This window comes from Geotrypetes seraphini, chromosome 4 (genome assembly GCF_902459505.1).
Source record: "Geotrypetes seraphini chromosome 4, aGeoSer1.1, whole genome shotgun sequence".
Lineage (NCBI taxonomy): Eukaryota > Metazoa > Chordata > Amphibia > Gymnophiona > Dermophiidae > Geotrypetes > Geotrypetes seraphini.
In genome coordinates this window covers 264,561,661-264,582,997 of record NC_047087.1, presented here as the reverse complement: position 1 = coordinate 264,582,997, position 21,337 = coordinate 264,561,661, and the positions used below count along the sequence as shown (strand labels likewise).

At 43.4% G+C, this 21,337-nt stretch overlaps 1 protein-coding gene across 9 annotated transcripts in view; it reads left to right on the top strand.

The window, feature by feature from the left end:
- Positions 1–20,171, top strand: part of ADGRA1 (adhesion G protein-coupled receptor A1) — an 873,110-nt gene extending 852,939 nt beyond the window's left edge. For all 9 annotated transcript variants that reach the window (XM_033941640.1, XM_033941643.1, XM_033941641.1 and 6 more), the window contains 2 exons: positions 12,416–12,511; positions 17,990–20,171. In XM_033941640.1, the coding sequence (XP_033797531.1) occupies positions 12,416–12,511; positions 17,990–19,211 (1,318 nt within the window). In that variant the 3' untranslated portion in view covers positions 19,212–20,171. The remainder of the gene's footprint in view (positions 1–12,415; positions 12,512–17,989) is intronic.
- The last annotated feature ends 1,166 nt before the right edge of the window (positions 20,172–21,337 follow it).

Genomic DNA, 21,337 nt, shown 5'->3' with positions numbered 1-21,337 from the left:
TCAATATACTGGTGGTATCTCAAAGTATCCCATGGTCACACATGGGAAAAACGGGAATCCTTCACATGTTCATCTTCTAATGTAGACTAGTAGCTCTCCAGGGGGATGGGGGCAGCAGCCCTAGCATCTCTTTGGGGAGGGGGGAACAGCTATTCTGAGGTGATAGACAGAGGTAGAAGGATTTTTGGGCAGGGTTGATGTTAGAACTGCTGGTGCCCAGGGCAGAAATTAAGGAGGGGACCCCCTAATTCATCTCCTCCCTACCCCTTCCCAATTTCACCACACATCAAATGCTCTTCCATTCAGCACATCTTCCTCCTCTCTCCTCCCTCCTCCCTTCTTCCTACCACCCCTGGGCCCATCAGATCTCTCTTCTCCAATCAGGTCCACATCTACCATCTCTCTCTTTCTCTTTCCGACTACCCTCCCAAGCAGCATTTCTCCCTTCCTCCTCCTCCTTCCCTCCCTACCATTCCAGGTCTACTATCTCTCCCCTTCTCTATCCCTCCCCAGCACTTCTGGTTCCACCATCTCTCCCTTTCTCTTTCAAATTACCCTCCCACCAGGCAGCTCTCCCTTCTTCTTCCTCTCACCCTCCCCAGAGTTTCTGTTTAAAATCAGGAACATTATGGGGGGGGAATCAAGCAGGGCAGGCAGGGGCCCCTGCAGGGGCAGGACATGCAGGAGGCAGGGGAGGCAGGACCCCATGAAGGGGCAGGGCAGGCAGAGGCCCCTGCAGGCAGGATGTCCTTCCCTTTTTCCCCCCGGTCCAAAGTGCCCTTGCCTTACATTTTTACATTCGAGGGTATCACTGGTGCAGCAATGGTTCTCAAACACTGCCCAAGGGCCTTCTCCATGTTCTTCCTTTGCTGCATCCCACTGAACCAGAAATAGGAAGTAGTATCTCAGAGGAGGCAGGCCATAGTGAAGGAAGAACACAGAGGAGGCCACGGGCAGCATTTGAGAACTACTGTTGCACTGCACAGCCAATACAGAGGTAGCAGGTAAACTTGGCCAGTCAGCACTGAAAATTGCCAGTTATCGTGCAATATAGCCACTTAACCTTTAGCCGTTAACCACAAATATTCAGTGGAAATAACCAGTCATCCCATGCTGAATATTTACATTTAGCAGGTAAAGCACTGGTTAGCCAATCAACGCCATTTCTGGCCAGTTGAATAGTACTGGATATCAGCCAGTGTATATTTGGTTTTCATCCTTAATAATTAGACTGTTTACCAAGGACTGGATGATACCAAAGTACTCTATCCCTTACTGACCTCTGCTGGTAAGGGATAGAGGTTGAATTTGTTGTATTTTGATGCATGTTAAGTGGTCGTTGTGTTGGTATCTTTTCAGTGTACAAATCTTTTTCTACTTTTCTCATTCAAAGACTGCATGCAAGTACAAGAGACTGAAAGGGATGTACTGGGGCCATGAGCAGGGTATGGAGTGGAAGAGAGGTGGGAGAGGTGAAAGGCCAAAGGAGGGTTTGAATTAATGAAAAATAGAAATAGTGATTCTAATCCTGTTGATTCAACTCTTTAAATCTATAGCACAAGTTGATATGGTTGGTTATGTGTAATGAACAGGCAGTCCCCGAGTTACAGACGCCCAACTTAAGTACGACTCGTACTTAAGAACGTGGTTGCAGCTTCGTTAGATTTCACTGAACAGTATTTCCAGGGCATAGACTCCTGCACTTCTCCTACAGCAGATTCATGGCCACATTAAGAACAGTGTGTGGTTGTGAATGCTGTACCTTAGAAGGAACACTGGTAGGGAAAGTTGACCCTTTTGTCAGCTGGGAGCAAAGGTAAGCAGCAAGAATGTTAAAATCTGCAAGCTTTGAGTTGCATACAAATCCGACTTAAAAATACCTTTAAAAACATAACTTGTTTTTAACCCAGAGACTGCATGTACTTTCACATGTTTTATGTTGAATATCATCAGTGAAATAGATTTAAAGTAAATATTCTTTTTATCAAAAATAGAACTGTTTAATTCAAAGAGCTGAACAATAACACAATTTTGGAAAACCAACAGTAGCAGTTTTTAAGTAGAAATGATTCCCAATGCTAAAAGTCTTCCAATGCCTGTTATTACAAAATATGATTTCACTTAGAACCATTGAGCTTCCCAGATAACCAGCGGGTTGATATTCAGAGCAATTTAATGGGCAGAAATTGCTCCTGGATGGTTAAATCGCTTGTTCAGGGCTAATAGGCCATTTTCAGGTCATCTCTTCAAGGTACATTATGGTGTAAAAATCAAATGTTATTACATTTTCCAGATGGTAAAGGAATGAAATATAAGTGAGTTTTTGTATCTACCTTTTCTTATCAAGCCCCTCATGTGGCACGTTCTTCCTGAGAGCAATTGCTAATTATCTACTTTGTAGGAAACATTTAAAAGTTTGGCTGTTTCAGAGGTTTTGTATCAGAAATAATGATTGAATATTATTGACTTACTTTAGAAACATAGAAACATAGAAACATAGAAACATAGAAAGATGACGGCAGAAAAGGGCTACAGCCCATCAAGTCTGCCCACTCTACTGACCCACCCCATTAAGTCTGAGTGCATATGACTTAGTTCCTTAGCTCGACCTTCGTAGGGATCCCACGTGGATGTCCCATTTATTCTTAAAGTCGAGCACGCTGGTGGCCTTGATCACCTGCACCGGAAGTCTGTTCCATTGATCCACTACCCTTTCTGTGAAGAAGTACTTCCTGGTGTCACTACTAAATTTCCCTCCTCTAAGTTTAAGCGGGTGCCCCCTTGTGACCGAGGGTCCCTTGGGAACGAATATGTCGTCTTCCAGCTCTACACGACCTGTGACGTATTTAAATGTCTCAATCATGTCACCCCTTTCCCTGCGTTCCTCTAGAGTATAGAGCTGTAATTTGCCCAGTCTTTCTTCGTATGAGAGACCCTTGAGTCCGGAGACCATTCTAGTGGCCATCCGCTGGACCGACTCGGCTCGAAGCACATCTTTACGGTAATGTGGCCTCCAGAATTGCACACAGTATTCCAGATGAGGTCTCACCATGGCTCTATACAGTGGCATTATGACTTCAGGTTTGCGGCTGACGAAGCTTCTCTTGATACATCCCATCATTTGCTCTGCCTTGGACGAGGCCTTCTCTACTTGTTTGGCAGCTTTCATGTCTGCACTGATGATTACTCCCAAGTCCCGTTCTTCTGAAGTCCTAGCTAGTGCTTCTCCATTCAAGGTGTATGTTCTGCATGGATTTCTGCTGCCGAGATGCATGACCTTACACTTCTTAGCGTTGAATCCCAGCTGCCATGTCGAGGACCAGTTTTCCAGCGTGATCAGATCCTGCGTCATATTATCCTTGAGATTGCTTTCACTTACTATGTTACATAGTTTGGCGTCGTCGGCGAACAGTGCTACTTTTCCCTGAAGCCCCCGGGTCAAGTCCCTTATGAATATGTTGAAAAGGGACGGTCCCAGTACTGATCCCTGCGGCACTCCGCTAGTCACCTTCGATGTCTCAGAGAGGGTGCCGTTGACCACCACCCTCTGAAGTCTTCCACTCAGCCAATCATTGACCCATGCAGTTAGTTTCTCACCCAACCCCATTGATTTCATCTTGTTTAATAGTCTACGGTGCGGGACACTGTCAAAAGCTTTACTGAAATCCAAGTACACTATGTCCAGAGACTCTCCCGAGTCTAGTTTTCCTGTCACCCAGTCAAAGAAGCTGATGAGATTGGATTGGCATGACCTGCCCCTAGTGAATCCATGTTGACAGGGATCCCTCAGATTTCCCTCATCCAATATCGTGTCTAATTTGCCTTTAAGTAGAATTTCCATGAGTTTACACACTATTGATGTGAGACTTACTGGTCTGTAATTCGCAGCCTCCGCTCTGCAACCCTTTTTGTGCAGAGGAACAACATTGGCAGTTTTCCAGTCCAGGGGGACTCTCCCCGTACTTAGGGAGAGATTGAAGAGCATGGCTAACGGTTCCGCCAAAACATCGCATAGCTCTCTGAGCACTCTTGGATGCAAATTGTCCGGTCCCATGGCTTTGTTCACCTTGAGTCTCGACAGTTCTCTGTAAACATCTTCTGGTGTGAAATCAAAATTCTGAAATGGGTCTTCCATGCTTTGCTTTGCTTCAAGCCGTGGCCCGTGTCCTGGTGCTTCGCAGGTGAAGACTGAACAGAAGTAATCATTCAGCAGTTTGGCCTTATCGGAATCTGTTTCCACATAGTTCCCTTCTGGCGTTCTAAGGCGTACTACCCCGTTTGCGTTCTTTTTCCTGTCGCTAATGTACCTGAAGAAGGATTTGTTCCCTTTCTTAATGTTTTTCGCTAGATTTTCTTCCATTCGAAGTTTGGCTTCCCTGACTGCTGTTTTGACCGCTGCAGACTTTGCCCTGTATACAATGTTTGCTTCTTTTTCCCCCGAGCATTTGTATACGAGAAATGCTCTTTTCTTCTCTTTGACGAGGTACGAGACCTCATCAGTGAACCATTGGGGTTTCTTTTTTCTTTGCTGTTTGGTTACCGATTTTATGTAGCATTGAGTTGCCTCATGAAGGGTCGATTTCAAGGTTGACCACATAGTTTCCACATTATCAGTTACTTCATGAACCTGCAGCGTCTGATGGACGAAATCTCCCATGCGTGCGAAGTCAGTGCCTCGGAAATTGAGTACTCTTGTTTTTGTTTGTGACCTAGGGAAGCCTTTCTTAAGGTTAAACCATACCATGTTATGGTCACTGGTGGCTAGCTTTTCTCCCACCGAGACCTCCGAGACGCTTTCCCCATTTGTAAGTACCAGGTCCAGGATGGCCTGGGCCCTAGTGGGCTCTAGTACCATTTGTTTGAGCCTTACTCCCTTCATGGACGTTAATATCCTCCTGCTATCACAAGTTGTCGCTGAGAGTGTGTTCCAGTCCACATCAGGCATGTTGAAGTCTCCTAACAGAACGACATCCCCCCGTAAGGTGATATTCTCAATGTCTTCAATTAATTCTGCGTCCTTGTCCTCCGATTGCCTTGGAGGTCTGTACACCACACCAAGATACAGGCATTTTTCTCTGCCTCTGGCCAGGTTTACCCAGATGGATTCCCCAGTGTACTTGACATCCGTGATCCTGGTTGTCTTGATGTTCTCTTTGATGTAAAGTGCTACCCCTCCTCCCAACTTACCCTCTCTGTCTTGTCGAAGCAGGTTGTATCCTGGTATAGTTATATCCCACCCATGAGAGTCTGTGAACCATGTTTCGGATATTGCTACTACGTCCAGGTCTGCATTAACCATTTCTGTTTCTAGTTCTAGAAATTTATTCCCTAGGCTGTGTGCGTTAACATACATAGCTCTCCACTCTTTCTGTTTACTAAGCTCCTGTAGTGAGCCATCCATTTGAATTAAAGTGTCACCTAGTGATTCTTTTGCAATAAGGGTACTTACCTTAGACTTAGTAGCGGAGTTTTGGTTCGCCCCATCAGGATTGTTACTTACTGCTCTGGTGTAAAAGTGGGTACCCACCCCCAACTTACCTAGTTTAAAGCCCTTCGAAGTAGGCGGGCTAGCCTGTGTCCGAAGACATTCTTACCTCTGTTGGTCAGGTGGAGTCCATCTGGTCCCTGTAGTCCCTGTAGTGCCTCTCCGTGATTCAGGAATCCGAAGTTCATCTCCCGGCACCATCGTTGTAGCCACTCGTTCGTCTTCAGGATACGTTCATCTCTGTCCCTTCCTCTGCCCCTAACAGGAAGAATAGAAGAGAATACTACCTGTGCTCCTGTCTGCTTTAGTTTCTTTCCCAGAGATCCGAAGTCTCTAGCTATGTCCTCCAGGGTGTTCCTAGCAGTGTCGTTCGTCCCGACGTGGATGAGCAGCATTGGGAAGTGGTCCTGGGGCCTGAGAAGTCTATCAAGACAGGTGGTCACATCTCGTATTCTGGCTCCGGGCAGACAGCAGACCTCCCTCGACTGCATATCCGGTCTGCATATTGGTCCCTCGGTGCCCCTCAACATGGAATCCCCAATGGCTATCACTCTACGCCTCTTTTGGGGGTGTCGGTCCATTGTCCCTGGAGATGTGTGTTGATCCTGTTCCATGTCCACAACGGTAGTCTCTTCCTGCAAGACCTGGAATCTGTTCTTCAGGTTCAAATGCGGAGTCGATGTGGAGCTGCCCTGTTGAGAGAAAGAGTGAGAAGGTGAAGAGATTGTAAATGGGAAGGGGGGTCTCCTACGTTTACCTGTGGAGGAGGTCACTAACTGCCAGGAGTCAGTGTCTCCATCCATCTCCTGAACAACAACAGTTGTTTTCTTTATCGACGGCCCTGGTGTCATCATGGGAGATCCTTTCCCCAGGTTTGCCTGGGTTTTGACAGTTTGTTAACTGGCATTGAACTTATGTGGATATACATGGGATAATAATAATAACAATATTTTTACATACCGTAGGACCGTGAAGTTCTATGCGGTTTACAATGATTAAAGATGTTACAGATAGAGTGGAATCAACAAAGTATGGACTTGGTGATTGACAGTTCTAGAGATCATTTGTTGAGGGCTAGGATTGTATAGTTTGATTTCCTAAGTATTTCAGGAACAGATGTGTTTTTAGACGTTTCCTGAATTCCCTATATGTAGTAGGCACGAGTAATTGTTCTGGATCTTTACCCCACAGAGCTGCTTGATTTGAGAAAAGATGTTGGTGATGACTTTTAAATTTACAGCCTCTGACCGGTGGAGAAACAAAGTTCGGGTGTGAGCTTCACCTATGTCTGTTGGATGAGAAAGAGAAAAGGTCTGTTATATATTTAGGGGCTAAGCCATAAAGTACCTTGAATCAAAAACAACCAAACTTGAATTTCACACATGCTTTCATCGGCAGCCAGTGCAGAAGTCGATAGGAAGGTGTTACGTGGTCAAACTTCTTCAGTCCACAAAGTAGTCTGACCGCTGCATTTTGTACCAGTTGCAATCGCCGCATATTCTCCAAGTTGGCTGTTACAATAATCGAGGACTCAGTATAAGGGATTGTACCAGAATTCGAAACGATGAGACATCGAAGTAAGCTCTGATGGACCGAAGCTTCCAGAGGGTGAGAAAGATTTTTCTAATCAAGGAGTCTACCTGGTCTTTCATGGTCAGGCTCTGGTCCAGTGTTACTCCTAATACCTTCATAGTGGGTTGAATGGGATCACTAAGGTTATTGATACACAATGGTTTTTTAGTGTCATAGTGGGATATAAGCATTGTATTGTACTGGTATTTTCAACAACACTTAGGACTCCTTTTACTAAAGTGTGTTAGGGCCTTAGCGCAAGGAATAGCGCACGCTAAATTGCCACGCACGTTAGACCTTAACGCCAGCATTGAGTTGGCATTATTCTAGAAGCGTACCATGCAGTTTAGCATGCAGTAATTTTGTGCGTGCGCTAAAAACGCTAGCGCACCTTAGTAAAAGGAGCCCTTAGAGTTAGGTGCACTAAGTGGTTGTTAAGACTATGTAGGTCACTGTGGGCCGATTTTTGGGACAATTTCTAAATGGCGATAGACGTTCAAACAGCTTCCCATGCAAATAAGTTTTGCAGAGGGCAACCGTAATTCCATCTAATCAGTCATAAGAATATAAGAATAGCCTTACTGGGTCAGACCAGTGGTCCATCAAGCCCAGTAGCCCATTCTCATGGTAGCCAATCCAGGTCCAGCCAAACAGAGGCGGGGAAGATGGAAGTATAGAGGGAAGCATTTGATAGATTGTGAACTGTTACTGCTCTAACCAATGAGCAGACAGGTAGGAGAGACTAAGAAATTTGCGGATTAACTATATAATGAGCTTTGTGTACTTGCTTTGCTTTTTTTGCATTGAATTGAGACACCCTGTCTGGTCAGAGAGAAAATAAAATCATCTACTTTATTCAAAGCCTTTCTGGAGTGTCTTTGAGTGGTAATTTTGTTTCTTACAGCCAGGTAGCTTTCCATGCAATAAGATAGACTTGAACTCGGTACTTTCTATCTCTACCTGCTGATAGATGGACACATCCCACTAGTCTCTGGATTGATCTGCGTCTAAAGGAAAGGAAATTATCAGGTAAGATGTTTTTCAAAGGCAACTACGCTAACTGCTATCACCACTCTTCTTAGCAATGCAAAATAAGAGCTGGTAAACATATTGACATGCTTGACAATAGGAGCTTCAGGGTAAATACAGAAAAATTATTATTTGACAATAAATGATGGAAAAGATATGTATGGGGATATCATCAGTTATGCTTGGGATGAGCAGCATCATATGTGTTTGACAGGTTTATATTTCGTCAAAGAATAAAATAAATACAACTATAGTATTATCTATAAGGGAGTGAAAGATTCAATGTGTATCAGGCAAAACACACATCCCTTGAATACTACACACACTTCTGAAAAAAAGTTTTATATGTGATAGGATAAGCTCAGAGATACAGAGGGACCATAACCGGGGGCATCCCCCAGGGCAAGCAGACACTTCCCCCATGTCTTAATAACAGACTATGGACTTTTCCTCCAGGAATTTGTCCAAACCTTTCTTAAAGCCAGCTACGCTATCTGCTTTTACCACAACCTCTGGCAACGCATTCCAGAGCTTAACTATTCTCTGAGTGAAAAAACATTTTCTCCTATTGGTTTTAAAAGTATTTCCCTGGAGTTTCATCGAGTGTCCCCTAATCTTTGTAATTTTTGACGGAGTGAAAAATCGATCCACTTGTACCCGTTCTACTCCACTCAGGATTTTGAAGGCTTCAATCATATCTCCCCTCAATCTTCTCTTTTCCAAGCTGAAGAGCCCTAACCTTTTTAGTCTTTCCTCATATGAGAGGAGTTCCATCCCCTTTATCATCTTGGTCGCTCTTCTTTGAACCTTTTCTAATGCCACTATATCTTTCTTGAGATAAGGATACCAGAATTGAACGTAATACTCCAGGTGAGGTTGCACCATGGAGCGATACAAAGGCATTATAATATCTTTAGTCTTGTTAACCATCTCTTTTTTAATAATTCCTAGCAACTTGTTTGCTTTTTTTTTGGCCACTGCTGCATATTGGGCGGAAGGTTTTATCGAATTGTCTTCAATGACACCCAGATCCCTTTCTTGGGCGCTAATTCCCAAGGTGGAACCTAGCATCTGGAAACTGTGATTTGGGTTATTCTTCCCAACATGCATCACTTTGAATTTGTACAGATTAAATTTCATCTGCCACTTGGACGCCCAGTCTTCCAATTTGCTAAGGTCTGCCTGCAATGTTTCACAATTCGCATGTGTTTTAACAACTTTGAACAGTTTAGTGTCATCTGCAAATTTAATCACCTCATTCGTCATTCCAATTTCCAGATCGTTTATAAATAAGTTAAATAGCACCGGGACCAGTACAGATCCCTGCGGCACTCCACTGTCCTCCATTGAGAAAAATGACCATCTAACCCAATTCTCTGATTACTATCCGATAACTAATTCCTAATCCATAACTAAACTTTGTCTCCTATCCTATGACTCCTTAATTTTCTCAGTAGCCTCAAAAGCTTTCTGAAAATCTAGATACACTATGGGCTCCTTTTACTAAGGTGCGCTAGTGTTTTTAGCACATACAGGATTTTAGCACGTGCTAAACCCGCACTACGCTTCTAGAACTAAGGCCAGCTCAATGCTGGCATTAAGGTATAGCGCGTGTGGTAATTTAGCATGCGCTATTCCTCGCATGCCGATACTTTGCTGTGCAGGGTGGCCAGTTCCGTCTGAACAGCAGTCAGGGAGTCTTCCGCTGAGCCCACCCTCTGTTCTACCTCAGCTATCCGGGCATGGAATTCGTGCACCGCCGTGGACAAAGTCGCAAGACCCTCATTTACTTTATCCAGCCGCGTGCCCAGTGCGAGCACCACAGCCTCAGTGATTTTCGCCACCAGCGGCTCACTCGCAGAGTCAGACTCCCCGCTCGACTCCGCCGTTTTCTCCTCACTAGACGCCTGGACCCTGCCGCATGTCCCGTCCTTTTTACCACTCTTTGTTGACATAGCAGCTCCGTTTTTATGGACAAACTTATCCATAGAACTTCTCCAACCCCACGTAGCTAAAATCGGGTCTAGGATCAAGGCAGAAGTTAGTTCAAAATGAGCAGAAGGTAGGGAAAGCTACGGAGCTCGGGAAAACACAGCTTCCCCGCTCACTGCATGGCCACGCCCCCCAGCGTGCGCTATTCCACGCGTTAAGGCCCTAACGCACCTTTGTAAAAGGAACCATATATCAACCGGCTCACCTTTATCTACATGTGTATTCACACCTTCAAAGAAATCAAGCTGTAGCATGATATGATTAATTTTGCTGGAGGAAAGTATAAATTTACTGCCTGAACCAAGCAATGATTTCTAACTTGGCTTCTGAGAGATGGATGGCATCTGCCTTCAGACAGTGTTAAATACACCTATTCAAGGGATGACAAAGAAATGGCTAGATGCAGCTCACTACTAATCAACAAAGCAAGAACTTAAGCCACTCAGACAAAATTTAATCAGATTACATCATCCATCTGGAAACAGAGGGAAAGACTGGACTGCTCTGTGATTGATGTGATGCCAGCCTCATGGAGGAGACATAGCCCCTGAGTTCCTGACTTGGACAATTGCTCCTGGGTTCTTGCCTTTTGGGACCAAATTTCAATCTACTAACATCTATAAAACCAGAAGATTCACCCATGCTCTCTCTCTTTCCATTGGACCAGCGCTGGAACCATGCCTCTCTCTCTCTTCTCTTCGGTGCCTCTCTCTTTTTCCTGGGGATCCCCATACTCTCTATTCTCTTTCTCCTGGGGATCGTTGTGCTTCAACATCTCTTCTATAGACCATGTGCTCCCAGACCATGTGCCCAGCTTTACCATGCAGTCTCCTTTCCAACTAAAGGACTTTTCAACCAGCAAAGGCCTACATCGTGAGTAACTTTTGAACCCAGCTAAATTAATCATTCTGCTTTAGCAATATCTGGTCTTGTGGCACAATTTTTCCTTGTTCAAAGATCCTATCTGTAACCTGCTCTACCTGCCTGAATATATAATTAATTCTGCTCTGTAAGAAATAAAATTCCAGTTGGATTGCAAATGTTCTGAATCTCGGTCCTTATATATATATATAAACATAACAGGCAGAGCTATATTTCCCCAAATTAATATTTCTTTATAAGATATATTTCTCTCAGTCAAAGGGCAATATATTTTATTGGTGGAGAATTATCCTATTAATAAATCCATTAATAAAGCAAATTGTTGAGGCAAGATCTCCCTCGGCTGAACCCATACTGATTCTGTCTCATTAAATTATGTTTGTCTACGTTTTCCACAATTTTATTTTTTATAATTGTTTCCACCATTTTGCCCAGTACTGAAGTCAGGCTTCCCAGTCTGTAAGTTCATGGATCTCCCCTGGACCCTTTTTAAAAAATCGGTATAGCATTGGCCACCCTCCAATCTTCAGGTACTACAGATGATTTTAGTGACAGCAGGTCAGCAATTTCATGTTTGAGTTCCTTTAGTACCCTGAGATGTATACCATCCGGTCCAGGAGATTTATCACTTTTTAACTTTGTCAGTTTGGCTTAGTACATCTTCCAGATTCACAGAGATTTTTTTTCAGTTTCTCTGCATCAACACGCTTGAATACCATTTCCAGTTTTAGTAGATCTTCTTCCATAAAAACCGAAGCAAAGAATTCATTTAGTCTCTCCAGTATGGTCATATCCTCCCTGAGTGCCCCTTTTGCTCCTTAAGCTTCCAAAGGTCCCATGGATTCCCTCACTGGTTTTCTGCTTCTGATGTACCTAAAGACATTTTTATGAGTTTTTGCCTCTTTGGCATGTTTCTCTTCATATTCTTTCTTAGCTCTCTTTATCAATGCTTTGCATCTAACTTGCCAGCGCTTGTGATTCTTCTTATTTTCTTCATTCGGATCCTTTTTCCATTCTTTAAAGGATGTTTTTTTTTAATCTCTAATAGCCTCTTTCACTTCACTTTTTAACCATGTGAATGGAATGTAGACTTCAGTAATCGGCAATACACCATTGGGTGTTTTATCTGCTTTTTAAATTTTTAAGGTTGTTATATGATATCCACATTTGTGCCTTGAATTTTGAATAACATGGACCCCTGAGGAAGGCATATTCACCGAAACACCATGTAGGGACCATGTAGGGACCATGTAGGGTCCCTTCTTTTCAAGTCCATGTGGATTATTATTGTTTGAATTTTGGATACAACCATTATATTGTCATTGTCTATACTTTGAATATAATAAACTTTTATAAATAAACCAAGATCAATAAACATTGCTTTACATATACTTTTTTGCTTTTGTTATTAATCATGTCATAGAAATGAAATAAGAATTATATTTTTGTTCACAGATTTTATCTGATTGGTGGAGGGGTTCCTTTAATTATCTGTGGAATTACAGCAGCAACAAATATCAATAATTATGGGAGTAAAGAAAATGCACCATAGTAAGTATTAAAATTGCTTGAAAAACACAACCCTAAAAGTATTTTAAGATATTGTACTGTCTTTTCAAGTGATAACTCCTTGTTCTTAAAGACCCTTTTACAAAAGGGAGGTAAAAATTAGTAATCACTGTAAAATTAAGGAGGGAACCAGGGGTGGACTGGAGGGGGGGCAACATATTCTTTTCTTCCCCCTCCAACATACAGTAGGTGTGCTAATGGTTGAGCTCTGCCAGCCAAATTACTACAGTGCTGCTGCTTTCTTTCTACTCCAAGCATGCATGAGAAGACCCAGCGTGCTCAGAGCAGAAAGGAAACAGGAGAGAGCAGGTGGCGCTGTAGATATGTGGCTGGTGTGGCTTGGCATCCCTGCTATTAAAGGTAAAAAGGAATACCTAGATTTCCAAAAAGCTTTTGACAAGGTGCCTCACGAGCGTCTACTCCGGAAACTGAAGAACCATGGGGTAGACGGAGATGTACATAGATGGATCAGAAACTGGTTGGCGGGTAGGAATCAGAGGGTAAGGGTGAAGGGCCACTACTTGGACTGGAAGAGGGTCACAAGTGGTGTTCCGCAGGGCTCGGTGCTCGAACCACTACTATTTAATATATTCATAAATGATCTAGAAATAGGAACGACGTGTGAGATAATAAAATTTGCAGACGACACCAAACTATTCAGTGGAGCTCGGACTAAAGAGGACTGCGAAGAATTGCAAAGGGACCTGAACAAACTAGGGGAATGGGCGACGAGATGGCAGATGAAGTTCAACGTTGAGAAATGTAAAGTACTGCATGTGGGAAGCAGAAACCTGAGGTACAACTATACGATGGGAGGGATGTTATTGAATGAGAGTACCCAGGAAAGGGACTTAGGGGTAATGGTGGACATGACAATGAAGCCGACGGCACAGTGCGCAGCGGCTGCTAAGAAAGCAAATAGAATGCTAGGTATAATCAAGAAGGGTATCACAACCAGGACGAAAGAAGTTATCCTGCCGTTGTATCGGGCGATGGTGCGCCCGCATCTGGAATACTGCGTCCAATATTGGTCGCCGTACCTTAAGAAGGATATGGCGATACTCAAGAGGGTTCAGAGGAGAGTGACACGTCTGATAAAAGGGATGGAAAACCTTCCATACGCTGAGAGATTGGAGAAACTGGGTCTCTTTTCCCTGGAGAAGAGGAGACTTAGAGGGGATATGATAGAGGCTTATAAGATCATGAAGGTCATAGAGAGAGTAGAGAAGGAAAGGTTCTTCAAACTGTCAAATAATAAAAGAACAAGAGGGCATCTGGAAAAGTTGAAAGGGGACAGATTCAAAACAAATGCTAGGAAGTTCTTCTTTACCCAACGTGTGGTGGACACCTGGAATGCGCTTCCAGAGAATGTAATAGGGCAGAGTACGGTACTGGGATTTAAGAAAGGATTGGACAGTTTCCTGCTGGAAAAGAGGATAGAAGGGTATAAATAGAGGATTTCTGCACAGGTCCTGGACCTGTTGGGCCGCCGCGTGAGCGGACTGCTGGGCATGATGGACCTCAAGTCTGACCCAGCAGAGGCATTGCTTATGTTCTTATGTTCTTAAGGAATGCTAGAGTTCTGGAGGGGGCCAGGCCCCAAGGTCCCTCCCCCATGGCTGCACCCCTGTTATTAACCTTTGTGTGTGCATATGGAAGAGGAGGGCGTGTCAAACATCTTCCCATATTGTTAACACAGAAAAAAAATACTATGAGCTAATTGAATGGGGTGGGGCATGCACTAAATTTCTCATTATTTGCTCCTTCACGTTTATACTTCCTTTGTCTTATGAGATATAGGACATGCCTGACTTATGTTTGTCAAATATATTAAAGTGCTTAATTTAGAAGTGCTATATGGGTTTTAGACATGCACAAATTGTCATTTAGATGTTGATATTGCATAAATGTCTAAATTCCAATCCTACAAAGTTGGGATATACATAACTAAAACATTCATCTAGCAACAGGGTGTGTTCTGGGGACTGCATGTCTGTGTCCAAAAAGATCAACCTTGAGATTTACACCTGCTATGCAGGATGTCTAGGTTTCAGAAAACTGGTCCTATTGAGCAGCGTTCAACTACAGCAGGGGTAGGGAACTCCGGTCCTCGAGAGCCGTGTTCTAGTCGGGTTTTCAAGATTTCCCCAATGAATACGCATGAGATCTATTTTCATGCACTGCTTTCAAAGCATATTCATTGTGGATATCCTGAAAACCCGACTGGAATACGGCTCTCGAAGACCAGAGTTCCCTACCCCTGAACTACAGGTATCAGGGGATGTTGCTCCATTAATTCCCCATTGGTAGTCGTCCCTTCCCCTTCTCAAAAGCGAAACTGGCAAGGGATTACAGGCTCTGTGACAACTTTGGGAAAAATAAACATTTATGTTTCTAATATGGCTGAAATAAATATTAATATTCCATCATGTAAATGTTACCATTTCATAAAATAAACTTTTGTATGTCTGTTTTGATCCACTGATATTATAAACATTTATGAATGTAAAACGGATGTCTTGCCAAATATAACTCAAACCAAAGAAAAATCCAACAGAAACTGCAGTGAAACTAGCAGCAAGCAAAAACCAAAACAACTGCAGGCTATGTACAAGATGCAGGCACTATTTATTTTAACTGTAATGGAATATACAACCTTATTGCCAACCAAGGGACCCGACACGGTCCGTGTTTCGGAAAACACATCTTCCTCAGGGGTCCAGGGTGGATAAGGTTTTGTAACAAACAGCATAAAAAGGAGCAAATGAGTGCCTGGATAAGTGCAATGCTGGATTTTAGAAAAGCGTTGTGATCAAGGTAGAAAAAACGCCGCAAATGAAGCTACAGGTTATAAAAAAAAAACCCAGACTAGGACATGGACTAGTCTGGGTTTTTTTTTATAACCTGTAGCTTCATTTGCGGCGTTTTTTCTACCTTGATCACAATGTTTTTCTAAAATCCAGCATTGCATTTATTTGCTTGCCATATATAACTGACACATAAATGTCCATTTCTCCATGTGTTTTACAACAGGCACTAAAAAACTAGTGGAAACTGAGATGTCACAACCTGGATGTCTCACTCATGCTATCAGTAATGTTTAATGAACTGGAACTTTTATATATTAAACATTCTGCCTATGAAATTAGTTGATTAATGTTTCACCAGTTCATCGGCATAAGATAGAGGAACCAGTGTACAGTGATTCTCCTTGTGACCCTGGGCAAGTCACTTAATCTTCCATTGCCCCAGATACAAAATGCTTAAGTGCCAGTATAATGGGCCAGTGAAAAGTTCTCAGCCCAATCAACAAAGTTGAGGCAGTCTCCATCGAGGGCTATACACTTAGGGCTCCTCTTACTAAGGTGCGCTAGCATTTTTAGCGCGTGTTAACTACATGCTAAACGAAAAAATACTAACGCGAACTCTATGGAGGCATTAGCGTTTAGCACGCGCGCTAAAACCGCTAGCGCACCTTAGTAAAAGGAGCCCTTAGTCCAGCGATTTTCCACTTTTCTCATTCTATATTTTTCCAACGGAATTTTAAAAAAGTGGAAAATCACTGGACTAAGGGGCTCATAATAAAAAAATAACAAACATCCAAAAAGGGACCTAAATTGGTACTTGGACGATCAAAAAGCTAGATCGCCCAAGTACCGATAATCAAAGCTGGATTTAGACGTATCTAAAACCAGCTTAGGCCCTTCCCCTGCCTCTAAACGCCTAGAGCGAAAACAGGTGTTTTTAGAGGTGGGAAAAGGGCAGGAGGTGTAGACTTAGTCGTACAGCAAATATAACCAAAACCTTCAACAGGTTACCTATTCGGAACTTATATGTTTTGACTTAGACCAAGTCAAAACAGGTCTAAGTTCCAAAAAGGGGCCGCTGAGCTGATCTCGGCTGCTGCGATCAGCTCAGCAGCCCTGGCAACCTGCCCATCCCCCACCGCAACGATCGCGGCAGGAGAGATGCCTCATCTCTCCTGACGCAATAGCGATCCCCGAACTGCCGCGAACTGCAGCACTTTGAGGTGATGATTGCGGCAGGAGAGATGCCTTATCTCCCCTGCCGCAATCCTCACCCCCGAGGTGCTGCGGTTCACAGCACTTCAGGGAATCGCAATCACGGCAGGAGAGATGCCCAATCTCTCCTGCCGTGATCCACTCCCCCCGAACCAATACAGGCAAGAGGGAGCCCAACCCCTCCTGCCCACGATTCACCCCCCCCCCCCCCACTAAGATACGGGCAGGAGGGATCCCAACCTCTCTTACCCCAGCGACCTCCCCACCCCACCCCCTAAGATACGGGAAGGAGAGAGCTTAACCCCTCCTGCCCATAATGCACTCACCCATCCCCCTAAGATACAGGCAGGAGGGATCCCAACCCCTCCTGCCCCGGCGACCTCCCACTTCCCTAAGAGATATGGGCAGGAGGGAGCCCAACCCCTCCTGCCCATGATGCACCCCCCGAGCCCTCATCAGCCCCTTGAATCCCCGATCACCCCCCCGAACCTGCAACCCCCGTGACACCCCCCCTTTCGCCCTTACCCACCTTACCCCCGACATCCCCCCTTACTTACAATTAGTTGGACGGACGGACGGGTCCCAAGCCCGTCTGCCCGGCAGTCCCTCCAGCACCCAAATGGCGGGCCTTAGAATCTGATTGGGCTAGGTGCCTAAGGCCCCGTCCACAGACACTGGTTACAGAATCTAGCTTTTAGGCGAAGGACTGGCCCCTCCTTTGCCTAAAAGGTCTTGTTTTGGACATTTGGGACTTAAGCTGTTTTTTGGATGATAATGTGTTGTATGTGTAGATGTAGTGGTGGTCTGGGCATTTAAGCAGCTGAACGTAGAGGTAGGCCATTCTCAAAAAAAAGCTCATTTTGGATGTTTTTTTTTTTAGAATGGATATTTTCCCTGCTTCTATTTTCAGCGTTTAGGGCCTTAGGCTAAAAGGGGTCTTAGATGGTTTGTTTTTTTTTAATGCCCATAGAGACTGTCCCAATTTTGTTGGTTGGGCTGAGAACTTTTCAGCAGCCCCTTGTATTATGTGGATTGCTTTGAATGTGTAGCCATAAAAAAAAAAAAAAGTGGTATACAAGTTCCATTCCCTTTTCCCTTAAAACTAATCCAGACCACAAGTACTTTGCAGAATACCAAATAGTAGCAACATTCCATATTACCAATCCCAGGGCAAACAGTGGCTTCCCCCATGCCTATCTCAATAGTAGACTAGGGATTTTTCCTCCAAGAACTTGCAATACATTTTTTTTACCAGCTACACTAAATGCTGCCACCACGTCCAGAGCTTAACTATTCATTGAGGGGAAAAATATTCCCTCCTATTTGTTTTAAAAATATTTTTAAAGTCTCACACCCCACTGCCTTGAAATAATTGACATTTATCAATGCCTTTTAGATTGTTCTTAATTGTTTACCATTGTGATTTTTCCTTTTTCAGCTGCTGGATGGCTTGGGAGCCCAGCCTTGGTGCCTTTTATGGACCAGTCTCATTTATTGTATTAGTGACCTGCATCTACTTTCTTTGCACTTACATTCAGTTGAAGCGTCATCCAGAACGCAAGTATGAATTAAAGGAAAGGACAGAGGAACAGCAGCGGCTGGCCAGTTCAGAAATGGGCCACAACCATATTCCAGACTCTGGGTCGGTGACCCAGGCAATGTGTTCGATGATTTCATCTTCACTACTGGAAAATGAACATTCGTTTAAAGCTCAGCTTCGAGCTGCTGCGTTCACTCTCTTTCTGTTTGCTGCCACATGGGCCTTCGGTGCACTTGCAGTGTCTCAAAGACACTTCTTAGATATGATTTTTAGTTGTCTTTATGGAGCGTTTTGTGTGACTTTGGGCTTATTTGTTTTGATCCATCACTGTGCAAAGCGAGATGATGTTTGGCACTGTTGGTGGTCCTGTTGCCCATCCAAAAGGAATGCATATTCCGTGCAAGTAAATGTCCGCCCAAAGGTTAACGTCAACGGGGACGCACAAATTCATACCACGTGTCTTCAGGATTCACCGCGCCCTAATAAATCATCTGCTTGCAACCATACACCCACTGGTCACTGCAAACTCACCAATCTACAGGCCGTCCAAAACCATGTCAACTGCCTTTCCCCAGTTACGCCATGCTGTGCAAAGATTCACTGTGAGCAGCTCCTTGATGATGACGCTCATGTTCACATACACAACGACGGTGCTTTCCGACCAAACATGCATGTTCACAGGTGCTTGAAAAGCAGAACTAAACCACATTATTTCAGTCGGCATAGGTCTGCTACAGAAAGGGAATATGCGTATCATATTCCTTCTAGCATCGATGGAAGTATCCACAGTTCACACACAGATAGCCCAAACAGCGTGCACGATGGTCAGTCAGGACACAGGCGGACCTGCTGCGCAAAAAGTGATCCATATCCTACCATCAACCAGCCTGAAAGCAGTGAAGCAAGTACTGTTGTGTACAACTGTGCAAAAATGCCAGACACTGACATGGTGCACCAGGCAGGTCATTTTGAGATGCATCCACGAAGACAATCGTACCCTTTCAATACAGCTAATCACAACGGAATACTCAAGGGGAACCTGCATGAAGCCATGATCTACAGTTCAGATAGTACAGGAAACATTAAAACTGGCCCTTGGAAAAATGAAACTACCGTGTAGTTCCTACTGCAGACCATTGAAAGTCTTTGAAAGAATGCTTTCTAACTAAAATCCCAAATCAACCTCACGGAGGATTATTTTTTAATTTAAATTTTTTTAATGCATTAACATTACATGTTTTTCTAGCACATCAGCAAATTCTAGAGTTAACACATCTGCTTCTGTTCAATTGAGGAGGAGATTAAAAGAAAAAGAGTACAGCAGTATTTAGGGAAACAAAATGTATTTTTATAAAAGATCCCCCCCCAAAAAAGGTGTTTTCAAACTTTGGGCTAGAGTACTGATTTTTAAGAGGCAATATCCTTTTGTTGTTAAGTAAGTGTGTTAAAAAAAAAAAAAAGTGCTTGCTTTCAATTCATTTTCTTTTGCTTTCTAAACTTAAGGTCAGTTTTAAGGCTTTTTGTATCTCCATAGTAGTATTCTAAACTTCACTTAATTTGTGTAGTAAAATATTACTGCATTATAAGTTTTTAACCAAAACTGAAGTAACAGAACTAAACTACCACTTTTTTTTTTGTAAATCTTTATTGATTTTCAAACGTTAACAGTGCAATACAATTAATTTAAACATAAACACTACACAGAACGCACTTTAAATTTACAAATAATTCAGAAAACAATCATTTTCTCCCTTCCCACCATAACTAATACAAGAAGAAGTACATATTTAATTTCAATAATATAGATAATTTAGTATAGCAAACCCAAATACATTCCTCTTCCCCACCTACCCACCCTGGGTGTGTAAGGAAATCTAATAAAAGGAAATATTACAATTTTTAAATTTACAAAAGTGATACTGCCTCTGAAGATTTGCCAGTCACATAAGGACTATGAGTTCATGTGATGTATCGTCCCTGTATTCTTGCTGGAGAGAAGTACTTGGTAATGTCTCTGTCACATCCGTGGTGCTGTATTGATTGTATTTTGCATGACATATATCAGGCTATATCATTTGTTGTTCTCTTGTGTTTCATGTGTAAACAAACAAAAAAGCAGTATTGTAAAAGGCTGTGAAAACCCTGCTGGTATTAATCTAGAGCATTAAGAACCGAAGAAAATCATGGCTGTTCTAGGTAAAGTGGCACAACCCTTTGTATAAGGTTATATGGTAGCTTTGGTAGAGGTTCACTCTGACGTTTCTGCGGAGCATGCACTCCACGCCCAAACTCAGAGCAATGTGTCGCCATGAGTTTTCCACTTTGTAAAGTATGCCTTTTGAACACATCTGTAAACTGTTTCACAGTTCCCTTTGCCTATCTGTTCAAGTAGTGCAGTTTTTATCATTAACTCTTTGAGGACTGCAGTTGAGGTCATGTAGGCTTTGCAGAGGATTGTTTTCACAACCTTGTGATCTAATCCTTCAACCAACGTAGTCCAGAGTGGTGAGATAAAGGCAGACCTAGGTTTTTTTTGTATGAAATGTATAGAAAATTTTGGTTGGATAGCCAGATTTATCAGCCCCCCAAAAATGCACATGGTTTGGGGTCCGGGCAAGGGTAGCGAAAAAGGCTGTGGTTCTTATTTTAGATGTTTCCCATGTAAAAATATCAGTTTTACACACATAGATTGGCATACATTTGCAAAAGCCACTTTACAAAAAGAGCTATTTTCATATGGTGGTGCTCAGGATGTACAAATTGTCATGAGGCTTGTTAGGAGTCAGAAGAGGGAGTGGTTTGAGCTAGGCCAGGGGTGGGCAACTCTGGTCCTCGAGGGCCGGAATCCAGTCGGGTTTTCAGGATTTCCTCAATGAATATGCATGAGATCTATTTGCATGCACCGTTTTCAATGCATATTCATTGGAGAAATCCTGAAAACCTGACTGGATTCCGGCCCTCAAGGATCAGAGTTGCCTGACCCTGAGCTAGGCCTAACACATCAAAATGGATTCCCCATTTCACAAGGGGAATACATGTTGATTAAAAAAACAAACAATGAAAATAAAGTTGACATCTGCCCCCCCAAGACACAAATAAGTGCCTGCTTTAAGGGGCAGGTATAAATGCCAAGATCCAGCCCTACTTTTCCCCTTCCTGTGGCACAGAATCTTGCATCCCCCAAAGTTTCAGAGTCAGCCAGGCAGGGTTGGCCTTAAGCAGGGGCAATGGGGGAGGGGAGGGAAG